The sequence below is a fragment of the Centroberyx gerrardi genome, chromosome 4 (assembly GCF_048128805.1).
Source record: "Centroberyx gerrardi isolate f3 chromosome 4, fCenGer3.hap1.cur.20231027, whole genome shotgun sequence".
Lineage (NCBI taxonomy): Eukaryota > Metazoa > Chordata > Actinopteri > Beryciformes > Berycidae > Centroberyx > Centroberyx gerrardi.
Window position 1 is genome coordinate 11,550,260 of NC_136000.1, and position 12,122 is coordinate 11,562,381.

Sequence of the window (12,122 nt, forward strand, 5' to 3'; positions counted from 1 at the left end):
CTGGAGGCTAGCTAGGAAAAAAGCATGTCTTAACATGCTATATAAGTACAATGGAAGGCAGTACTATGAAACATGCTAAGAACTAGAAAGGTCTTAAAACGCGCTATATGATAACTACGGAAATTATAACCTAAACCATAAAACGAAACAGTAGCCAACAAAAAAAATACTTTTATTGCAGGTCAGGGTCAGTTTTGTTACTGTTCCCAACTGCAAGCACTTGACAATTTACGACTTCCAACTGCGGAAGTTGGAGTTTACGAGGAGCACCTGAATGCAACATGAACCACAGAGCCGGTGAAGGCTTGACGTTGCTTGACACTTGTTGCGTGGCATCGTCAGGTCATTATCAGTTATTTAACGCTACGAAATAAAAAAAATATAAAACAAATTATATTCATAAAGTAACAGCTACGAATACTAGCTACACGATATTTCAATTTGAGAAACAATCAACAACTAGAAGGTTCACTCGGAGAGCGCAGACCTCCGCCAAGGTTCGTGCTATTATTGCTTGTTCGTGAGTCGGATCCGGATCCGCTCCAACATGTAATGGGTTCTTCCTTGGCCCATGCTACACTATTCCACGAAGTTTCATGAAAATCGGGCCAGTAGTTTTTCCGTAATCCTGCTAACAGACAAACAAACAAACAGACAAACAAACAAACAAACGGCACCGAAAACATAACCTAATAAAAGTGGAGGATTTCTTCATAGCGAGCCTCTGTCTTTCAGCCAATAGGCTTTCAGTGCGGCGTCTCCTCCCATCACATCTCACAACCAGTATGGCCGCCGTCCTGTAGTGTGTGCTGTCATATGCGAGATTAGATTATCTGTAATTCATTCTTTACTAATTTAACCATGTCAGCCGTACTTTTCCTGAAAAACTCGGTCAGCAGGCTGCCGCTGAGTGTCGCCCGGCAGGCTGCTGGTTGCTTTTACCACACCGAGAAAGGTGTTTACGGCTACCGACCTAAACAAACCGAGCAGGAGCACAAGTTGCAGAGCGACCACATCGCTGCACTTAATCAAGGTCAGTATGGGGCAATGTATGGGGCAACTTAACATCACCTGACAGTACGAGCAATCTTCATTGTTGTCTCCAAATATAATGTAACTGGTGAATATTAGCTGCATTAACACTCCTGTTTTTTCACCTTATTTTGTTCCAATATTCTTTGTAAACTTCTGTGAAATTAGTGATTCTTTTCCCTTGCTGTCTTATTCATCTACATGCTTGTTGATACAGGATAGAGTTATATTTTGGAGTTGCCCCTTGCACCCACACATTGACATTGAGTGTGTTTTGGGACAGCTCACTCTGAGAGGGGCCTCTTGTTTTGCTTTGCACTCAGATCATGGTCTTGCCCGTCTGGTGGAGGCATACAGAGCACATGGACACAAGGCTGCTAAAATTAACCCTTTGCTGCCCCAGAGGCCTGTGGTAGACACTGTACCGGAGATTAACGTGTTGACTGGCGTCGTACAAGGACAACTCAACACTTCAGGTAAATGACTGTGGAGGGAAACCCAGAGAGAGATCATCATCCATCAAAAGTTGGGATAATGACTGTTTCCCTCTCCTTTTGGTGTTTTATCACTTACATGTACATTTAAACTACTTGCAGTACTTTTAATGTGCAGTTGCAATACCATTTTTATCTGATCCATCATTAGTTTGCACATGGTTGCAAGATATAAACAGATCGATCATGTCTCAATGGATTGAATGTGGCTCACATCATTTCAAGCTTAAGCTATCAGAACTCCTCTTCACTGACAGTGTAATTAATAAAATGTAAAGTTTTCATATGATTCAGAAGGAATTCACATATCGGTGTTGTCGGGTGAAAACCTCCAAATGTCCTAAATGTCGACTTTTTCAGAAACGAAGAATAACAGAATAGCTTGACGACGGTGCATTTTTGAGTTTATTCAATGGGTTTTGAAAGGGTTTGATGAACCCAAGTCTTTCTCAACCAATAGAGGAGTTGAGAAATGCATGTAATCCTTCAGCTGAGTTTAAAATAGTGGCTTTCACTGCTCCAGAGTACTGCTGGGTTTCTATCCTGCCAGGTAGTTTATTGCATTCACTTTGAATCTCAGATGTAAAATAGTCCCTGAACTAGCAGGGCATGAAAACCACTGGGTAGAACGTGAAAGTCACCCAATTTAGAGTTATGAGGTTTTCACCTGACAACAACAACTCTTCTCTTTCTGTTCACTTTCTGCCTTTTTCCCCACATCAGCCCATCATGCCCATTGAGAGTTTGTGTTTCCACTGCTCATTGCATGCACTTCTCCAGGACTGCGACACTTTGGCAAGGCGGAGGCTTCGGTGGAGGAGGTGCTGGCCTACCTGGAGGAGGCCTACTGCGGCCACCTCTCAGTGGAGACCAGCCAGCTGACCAGCCTGGAGGAGAGGGAGTGGTTCGCCGACCGCTTCGAGGAGCTGAAGAAGGAGCCGTTCTCCGCTGAGGAGAGGAGGCAGCTGGCCAAGCTCATGCTGGAGTCCCAGGTACTGTAGGTTCAAGTTATTTCAAAGAACGCCAAGGCTGCAGGTGACACAATATTTCTCATACTAGAGCATTTATTTCGTCAATTTTCTCTCTCACAACCTTCAGGAATTTGACCATTTCCTGGCTACAAAGTTTGCTACTGTGAAACGTTATGGAGGCGAAGGAGCGGAGAGCATGATGGGATTTTTCCACGAGCTTTTCCGCCAGTCGGCCGACAGCGGAGTGACTGACGTTGTCGTTGGGATGCCCCACAGAGGCCGACTCAACCTCCTGACGGGCCTGCTGAAGTTCCCACCAGAGGTTAGACTGCAAAACAACTTTAAAAAAATTAAAAGCCTTTAGTATGTTTCTTTATTTAGACACAGGGGAAGCTGAGAGGGAGGCAGCTTAGGGGAGGGAACTATAGGAGAGAAGGGTATGGTGGGATTAGTATAAGTACACGTGGTTCCATAACTTTGACCATTTTCGACCTGGAACCTATTTTCCCATCATTTTCCATCAAACAAATGAAGTCTGACCAAAATCTCATATATTGCTTCACTGTAGAGGTCTTGCCTGGTCTGCAGCTCTCCATTACCGTCCTGTAGGGCCAATGGACACTCTAAAAATCAACACCTAAAACACCAGTGCTTTTTCAACACATTGACCCTCACTCTGTAATGAGACATGTATATTTAATTTTCAGTTTATCCATGACCTGACAACTTTCAGTATTTATTTTGCACTACTTTACACAGCAGTATGTGTAGACGGACAGCCAGCCAGTAAGGGTAAACGAGGCCAAGGTAGCTTCACTGTACTAGTGAAGAAACTGTACTAGAAAGGCTTGGCTTTAGATCATTTTCATTTATATCTTTTTACCGACATACTGCATCTCAGTACACAGCATGCAATCAATGTGTTGAAAAATACATGCTTTTGGGGTTAATTTTTTGAGTTTTTCTGGCCAAAAACGGAGATGATTTTGGTCAGAATCGAAAAAGAATGGAATAGAAAAAAGATGTGGAAAATAGGGTCCAAGTCGAAAATGGACGGACTTATCCTTTAACCGCTCCAGCATCTGTTGGCACACAGACAACCAAGCTTTAATACCTGGATAAGACTCTATTGTCAGTGCGTTCAGTGTTTCAGTCCTGTGGAAAAGTCATGCATTTTTCAGGGAGTGCAACATAAAAAATCCAGAGATTACATAACCCAGGGGTTTACGGGCTCGTCAAATGAAGGTAACTAGCTTATTTACCAGAGGGCTAGGGCTTTGGAGGACTCCCTTACTGAGAGAAATGTCAGTTGTTCTTCCACGTTCCCTCGTTCTCCAGCTCATGTTCCGTAAGATACGCGGCCTCAGCGAGTTCCCTGAGAACTCCCCTGCCATCGGCGACGTCCTGTCCCACCTCACCTCCTCGGTGGAGCTGGAGTTTGGAGCCGGACACCCGGTTCACGTCACCATGCTGCCCAACCCGTCCCACCTGGAGGCAATCAACCCCGTGACCCAGGGCAAGGCCCGGGCCCGGCAGCAGCTCCGAAAGGAAGGGGACTATTCGCCCGAAGACAGCGCTCAGCCGGGGGACCGAGTCATCTGCCTGCAGGTATTCAGACAAGCTCTCGTGTAATAGAGGGAGACGTCAATTTTGGGCAAACTGGGTTTGAGTACATACAACCACAGAGACCAGATTTTGTATGAGACTAAGTTAACTTGCTGATTTCCATATAGCACCCCACTGTTTCAGATAATGTACATGGTTATGTTTCTATAGAATTAGAATATGTTTATAAAGAATTATATTAAAAAAAAGGGGACACATTAATACCCCTCTCTCACTGATGACCCGGTAACAGGGGCTTTGCAGTTGCGTCATAAATCTCCCAGCAGCTACTGCATCCTGTGTTCAACATGGCAGAAGTCATGACACCCCAGACGAGGGGCGACAGGGGTTACGGAGCAGAGTGTGACCTGTGTCTCAACCATGATCTTGACCAGGAAGAGACATTTTTCAGGGTTGACTTGCCCAGGTCGACCTTTTCACAATGACGGTCAACCCGCATTTTTCTCAGGTTACTAGTCCACTGTGAAAGGGGAAGTAAAATGCGCAGAGCACATAAATCACTTTGGGACAGTTGTAACGGTTAGCTCCTAGAGTAGATTTTGTGTAACTGTATTTATGTGAGGCAGGGTCTTGCTAAAAACGTCTTCATCAAACCTTCTCTGGATAAATTAAGGTTACCAAAATATCAGTATAGTCAGTAACAGTATACTTTATTTGAAAGGTGATAGTTGTAAGTATGTTTTCCTCTTTTCCACAGGTCCATGGTGACGGCTCGTTCACTGGCCAAGGGATTGTTCCAGAGACCTTCACCCTCGCAAACCTCCCCCACTACAGAGTCGGCGGCAGCATCCACCTCATTGTGAACAACCAAGTGGGCTACACCACTCCTTCTGAGAGAGGCAGATCCTCTTTGTACTGCAGTGATGTGGGTGAGTGAAATTCACCAGTAATATCAGTATCCAAGGTATGAATAATTATCTGCTACTTTCTTAGCAGATGTGGGTCAAATGGTATTTGCAAATAGCTTTTTATGGAAGTTTAATGTATTTGAAAAGTGAAATCTGTGTACTTCTATGTGATAAACAACCTACTCAACCGGCACTATTTGAATTGTGCTAATGCAATAAACCCCACCAATTTTCCCCCCCCCAAATACTGTCTGACACATGTCTGTTTCTTAGTGAAACCTTCACTCTGGATCATAATATTTATCATAATATTTTTGGTATTTTGTATATATTTTGTTAATATTTTGCTTTTTTTTTTTGTATTTTGCTACATTTTGTTAATATATTGCTTATATTGTAAACTTCTTTGCCTTATGTACCTTATGCACCAACCACACCAAGTCACTTTCCTTGTATGTACAAGCATACTTGGCATAATAAAGAATTCTGATTCTGTTATACTCAGAATAATGTGTATATTTGTATCCCAGGCAAGATGGTGGGCTGTGCTGTGATCCATGTGAACGGTGATGATGCGGAGGAAGTGCTGCGGGCGACTCGGCTGGCTGTGGAGTACCAGCGGCGTTTCAGGAAAGACGTCATCCTGGACCTGATATGCTACCGGCAGTGGGGCCACAACGAGCTGGACGAGCCGTTCTTCACCAACCCAGCCATGTACAAGATCATCCGGTCAGTTCAGTGTGTTTACATTGTATCGTAACACACATTCACCATTACTTCAAATGTTAATATACAGTACTGTGTGTATATATAGTACATATTCTCAGGAGTCCTAAGCAGATCTGGAAAGTCTTGAAAAGTATGGATAATGTTTATAATTTCAGTCAAAAAGTAGGGAAAAAATTTGGAAAACAATTGTTCAGTCCCTACATATTTTATTTAGTTGTAGACCTACTGTCATGTATCATAATGTGATATTTGTTGTCGTGAATAATGGCCTTCAGTTATAGAGTGATAGTCGTATTCTCTCGTACAAATCATATTGAATACTGACCAAAATCTTCAAATTGAGGGAAGAATTTTAGGTCTGGGAAAAAAACCCAATTTGAAGCCCCTGTATTTCTAGCTAGTGGTTTAGGGTACTCTTTTTTGAACAGTCTTAGATTTTAATATGATTTCCCTGTATAAATATACAATTTAAAACCATGTCAAAGAATTGTCCTGTGTGACACACCACATTCTTGCATTTCATGGTTTGAATCCAGCTTAGGACCTTTGTTGCATGTCTGTCCGATCTTCCCGTTACACTCCGCCTCATACTAGGCAATCGAGCAGAAATGGGGTGTGGGGGAATAGATTGGAAGTGTCTTGAAATTCCTACGGGTGCAGAGTTTTTATTCCAAAACAGAGGACAGGCCAGAAAAAGAGCTTTGAAAGCCAGAAATTTCAGCACCTGGCGAAGTAATCGTTGATCAGCAACTCTATCATACCCCCGCAGATATATTATGGTCATTTTGTGCTATGGGGCAGTATAAATCTTATTTCCCCTTTTTTAAATAACCTCAGAAAACGTGTAATATCCTGAGGGGAAAAAAAAAAAAAATTGCTGCTTCACAAAACACTCTGTCATGTCCTCCCAGCTCCAGGAAGAGCATCCCTGACTCCTACTCCGACCAGCTGATCTCCGAGGGCCTGATGACGGACGCTGAGCGCGGAGAGATCAAGTCCAAGCACTACTCCATGCTCAACGACAAGCTGGCCAACATGACCGTGTACAGCCCTCCGCCCACCAACCTGCAGGGCCGCTGGGGCGACTTGGCCGAACCCCAGGCCCGGGTCACCACCTGGGACACCGGCGTCCCCGTTCCCCTGCTGCAGTTCGTAGGTTCAAAGTCTGTGGACATCCCTGAGGACATCCAGCTGCACAGCCACCTGGGAAAGACCCATGTGCAGGTAGAGCCGGGCCTCGCTTCCGTCATTTCTGTCATGTTCAGGCTGTTTTGGTTGGATGGTTCTGCATTGGAGGATGTGTTGGTTGTGTTTTGTGATCCCAGGCTCGGCTGCTGAAGTTGGAAGATGGAACCAAACTCGACTGGTCCACGGCAGAGGCCATGGCATTCGGCTCCCTCCTCAGCCAGGGTCGGTGTTAATCATGAGTCTCTTGCCTTGTCAAAAAAAAACAGAAAATACTTGATTAAACTTGGGTGTGATCGCATTTTATTGCTGTCAAGAAATGGAGCTGTGTCTGTAGATTTACGTCTTATGATTCAGTGCATTTGCTTTTGTCTCCACTACTCTACAGGCTTCAATATTCGTATCAGCGGACAAGATGTTGGAAGGGGCACATTCAGTCAGCGACATGCCATGGTGGTGTGTCAGGACACTAATGACATGTACATCCCTCTCAACCACATCGACCCTCAGCAGAAAGGATTCCTGGAGGTAACACCTATAGAACGCAGTTAAAACCAACAGTATGATCAGATACTGTACACACAAAAATGGCATATTTAGGACATTAATCCTTGCATAAGACATTTTTACCCACCTCTACAATACCACATGGGTGCACCCGTTCATGTGGTGTACTGTGGTGTTTTTGTGTGTGTTCAGGTGTGTAACAGTCCACTCTCTGAGGAGGCAGTGCTTGGATTTGAGTATGGCATGAGTATCGCCCAGCCCAAGCTCCTACCCATCTGGGAGGCTCAGTTTGGCGACTTCTTCAACGGAGCGCAGATCATCTTTGATACCTTCATCTCCGGAGGTAAACTCCTGACCATCCCGACTCTACTGCTACAGAACAGAATCACAGTTACTTAGATTTGCCAAGTACAATGGGTGCAGGAGGAATTTTTCCTGGTTAACTGGTTGGGACACTTTACAAGACAGTTGCACAATACTGGATTGGCACACTAATTGCGGGACCAAAGATAAGTCAAGTCAAAGTCAAGTAATGAAATGGCATTAGAAGAAATAAAAACACACAACACAAATAGAAAAAGAAAACACTACAGCAATAAGAGCAATAAAATACGCAATAAAAACAATGATAAAGTAAGATGGATGTAGCAGCAATAACAATAATACAAGAGTGTAGTATACAGGCTCTAATCAAAGGCTCTGGAGAACAGGAAGGTTTTAAGGTTACTTTTAAAAGAGGAGGATAAGCTTGTTGCACAACTCAGATCAACTGGCAGCTTGTTCCAACAACTGGGAGCGTAGTGACTAAAGGCCATATCACCAGATTTGCATTTTGTCCTTGGGCCAACTAAGAGGTTAGAGTCAGATGTTTTAAGAGACCTAATTGGCTTGTATTTGACTAGAATTTGGGAAAACTAGAATTTGAGAAACATCACGTATTGCGCAGATATGAAAGTAGACAAATTATAAACACGACAATTATTCATTCAGAGCAGAAGAATTGTACAAATGTGGCAGCAATGCCATAGCTGTTAGCAGCTTTGGCATTGTCACAGATATGCAAATTACAGCTAGGTTGATAAATGGCAAAACATGCATAAAAATCAAATGTGAAAAATACAACTAGGTCGATAGATGGCCTGAACAGCTGATATCGCTGTCCATATGCAAATTAGCAGTGTTCAGACAGTCTGTCACCCAAGTAACATAAAGGGGAAAGTTTTCACACATTGAATTTAAATTGCTGTGTCTCCAGGTGAGGCCAAGTGGCTGCTGCAGTCTGGGATGGTGATCCTGCTGCCGCACGGCTATGATGGAGCAGGACCTGAACACTCCTCCTGCCGCATGGAGCGCTTCCTCCAGGTCTGCTGGCCAATAATTACCTGCAGCGTCATCTGCTGTCGCTCAATGATACACCAAAGCCACCTTGAAGTTTAATTTTTGGTTATGTTTTGGGATTTCACATTACGTGAATAGTAAATGATTGGCAGCTCTTAACTCGTCCCCTTTGCGTCTCTTAGATGTGTGACAGTAAGGAGGAGGGGGTGGACAGTGACAGCGTCAACATGGCTGTGGTCAACCCCACCACTCCCGCTCAGTACTTCCACCTGCTGAGGCGGCAGATGATCCGCAACTTCCGCAAACCCCTCATTGTGGCCGGACCCAAGACGCTGCTGAGATTTTCTGTAAGCACTGTGTGTGTTCACTGTGATGAAGAAACACCTGCACTAACATGTGCAAGGAGGAGGCGGATGCGGGAACATTGCAAAAACTGGTGATTTCAAGGACATGATTTTACAAAAGGCTGAATAGTGTTCTCTTTCTTTTCCCAGGGGGCGGTGTCCAGTCTGGCTGAGTTGGCACCAGGAACATTTTTCAGACCGGTGTTAGGTGACACTTCAGTCTCAGCAGAAAGGTACAGAATTCACAACATAGTGATGCCGGTAATAAATCACGGCCTTTCCTCAAGCATGTTATATTGATTCTTCAGGGCGTCTGTACGTGTTCAAAGCCTTAAAATGTATTTCACTGAATTATCTAAATTCCAGGCCTTTTTAAAAGGTCTTAAATACAGTTAAATCTAGTCTTTAGGTTTAAATGCTATTTCAGTAGTCTTACAAATGTTGTGTTCCCTTGGTGCACTAGTTTTGTAAAATAAGAAGGTCGTTTTTTATGTTTCCAGTTTATTTTTAGTCTTAAACGTAACTCGCTGAAACTGGAAGAATCCCTGTTCTTATTATGATAACACTAGCATAACCCTCTTATAAGTAAGTGCAGTTAATCTGGCATGTTTTCTTTTATAAGTAATCCAATTTCTGTAACCCATTTTCTGTCCTCTGATTGCACACAGTGTCCAGAAGGTGGTGCTGTGCTCAGGGAAACATTACTATGCCCTGCTGAAGCAGAGGGAGGCGTCAGCAGCCACCCAGCACACGGCACTCGTCCGTGTGGAGGAGCTGTGTCCCTTCCCACTGGAGGCTCTGCAGCAGGAGCTCAGGAAATACCCCAACGCCAAAGGTAGTGTGACCCCAGATGACCTGCACCGGCCTCCCGCTGTCTGCCTCACAAAACACCTCCTTTACTGTCAGCATGCATGTTGAGGTTAAGGGTGGAATCACACCTACAGTTTGTTTGTTGTAGTCCGAACCATGGTGCAAAAGTTTTTGGTTTGTTTAGGTTCACACTGCTCAATTACAAACCAGGGCTTGTAAATAGAAGTTGCATGGACTCACAAGTAGGGTTTGTATTGGACAGAGTTTTGATGAGATCTTGATAGCAGGGGGAGTCAAAACTAATCGGATTTTAAGCATGATTTACTTGTCTGCCATTCGCTGTAGTTTACCATCTCTAGTCTACATATTAGTTAAAAACACATGCAGAAATAGCTCAATGTGAGCGATTTGCCCTCAGTTGATTTTGTTCAGATCAGATGTCAACATCCATCTCCTTACCTATAAAACTTTGCGTTTTGGGGTCATTTCCATTCTCATTTCTAACAAACAGCACCACAGTTCATGTTGAAGAGAACTGAGACCCGCAGACAGTCTCGGTGCGGTTATTTGATGCACACCACAGTTCGAATGGCTTCGTTCTCACCTGCCCAAACTGCCCAACTGAACTAAAGGAGTAAATGCTCTAGAGTTTGAGCCACTCCAAACATGCTTGGTGTGAATGCATCCTAAAAAAATTTGTGAACAGTGTTCTCTTTTGCTCTTGATTGTGATCAGTTAAATTATTTCCCCTGCAGAGTTTGTCTGGAGTCAAGAGGAGCCTCAGAACATGGGTCCCTGGTCCTTTGTAGCTCCCAGGTTTGAGAAGCAGCTGGCCTGCAAGGTGAGCAGTGGCTGAAATAATAAAATGTACATTGTAAAGATTAATGATTAAACAGTGAATTGACTGTTGATGTTATACATAATAGACTCTGTCTTCTTTCCTTCTCAGCTCCGGTTAGTCAGTCGACCCGCTCTGCCCGCCCCTGCTGTGGGTATTGGAACCCTCCATCACCAGCAGCAGGAGGCCATCCTCACCACTACCTTCTCCTAAATCACAAGAATACTGGGAACCAAAATGGATCAGTACTACATTACATATCTGCTGTGGTCTTCCCACTACGGTCTACCACCATCGCTAAAAGCACAAGTGCAGGGCTGCTGCATTGAGAATACATGGGACCTTTACGTGGTGTGGACGTGTGGTTAAAATGAATCGGTCATTACTGTACAAATCGTGTCAACTGTTAAAGAGAATAGTGTTGATGATTGTATTATTGGTGTTCTAACAGAGTCAAATCCAGGTTTTAATTTTGTTTATATGGTTTCAAGGCAAGGCCAGGATTCCAGTCTGCTCGTTTTTTTTTTTTTCTCTCGGCGACTATTTGGTAGTTACAGAACAAAGAAAAAAGACCACTACCAACATGGTTCAGATTTGAATCAAGGCCTTAGAGATGACGTTTACAATGCGATTGTAGTACAAAGGCACTTTTAGCTGATCATCATTACTAGCACTAGGGACTATAACTTGCCTTTGTCATGGCTCCGTGTTTCAGATTGTGAATCAGAAGGGCTTAGTCATCTCATGCATTTTGTTTGCACGAGCGGCTCATTTTTGTACTGTTCCAACCAGCAAGTACCTGTTTAATAAGTTATTTGGAATCTCCTAAGTATTAACTTTAAGTATTTATGCCATGGGCAAAAGCATTTTAGACAACACTAAATATATTTAAGATTATATTTTAGACTAAAGGGGAAAAACTGAACTGTGTTTCTGAACTACTATCTAGATGTGTTACCATCACGGCTGTTAAATGTTTCAGCCATTACCTGCCTACTTTGGACTGGGTTAGGTGTATTTGGTCTGTTGTGTCTTTCTTGACACAGGTACGAATTTGAACTGATCAGTGCTTGATCATCCTTGTTTAGTGGTTTAATCTAAAGACTTGAAGTCCAAATAATGGCATTAAAGGGCTAATGTAAATGACAATCAGTTGCCATTTACGAGTTATGAAATGGAAATATTCAATATTTTCAAATAAATATATTTTCACCATTGTGGATGATTTTTGTTTTCACCTAAACTCTGTTATTTATACTCTTTTATTTGCAGAATAGAGTTTATCCTGCTTTTTAGTATGTCATACTAAGTACTATCAAGAAAACAAAAAAGAGCATAAAATAATTGATTTGTTTGTATTGGTATGTGATTTGATTTGATTACCAACTGAAGGTCATAGT

General features: G+C 43.2%; 1 protein-coding gene across 1 annotated transcript; it reads left to right on the plus strand.

The window, feature by feature from the left end:
* The first annotated feature begins 804 nt into the window (after nucleotides 1–804).
* Nucleotides 805–11,933, plus strand: dhtkd1 (dehydrogenase E1 and transketolase domain containing 1). Its single transcript, XM_071897481.2, has 17 exons — nucleotides 805–1,033; nucleotides 1,356–1,508; nucleotides 2,307–2,518; nucleotides 2,625–2,819; nucleotides 3,836–4,105; nucleotides 4,821–4,992; nucleotides 5,502–5,700; nucleotides 6,612–6,924; nucleotides 7,026–7,110; nucleotides 7,274–7,413; nucleotides 7,585–7,735; nucleotides 8,648–8,754; nucleotides 8,913–9,077; nucleotides 9,225–9,307; nucleotides 9,743–9,909; nucleotides 10,640–10,725; nucleotides 10,834–11,933. The coding sequence occupies exons 1-17, from the start codon at nucleotides 862–864 to the stop codon at nucleotides 10,933–10,935; spliced, it is 2,772 nt and encodes a 923-aa protein (XP_071753582.1). The 5' UTR covers nucleotides 805–861; the 3' UTR covers nucleotides 10,936–11,933.
* Nucleotides 11,934–12,122: the final 189 nt, after the last annotated feature.

What these genes read in the sequence shown, in the direction of transcription:
- dhtkd1 (XM_071897481.2), top strand. Translation starts at nt 862, where the DNA reads ATGTCAGCCGTACTTTTCCTGAAAAACTCGGTCAGCAGGCTGCCGCTG. An exon ending in AGCTCATGCTGGAGTCCCAG is followed by an intron (nt 2,519 to 2,624) that starts GTACTGTAGGTT and finishes CACAACCTTCAG; the next exon opens with GAATTTGACCATTTCCTGGC. An exon ending in AGCAGAAAGGATTCCTGGAG is followed by an intron (nt 7,414 to 7,584) that starts GTAACACCTATA and finishes GTGTGTGTTCAG; the next exon opens with GTGTGTAACAGTCCACTCTC.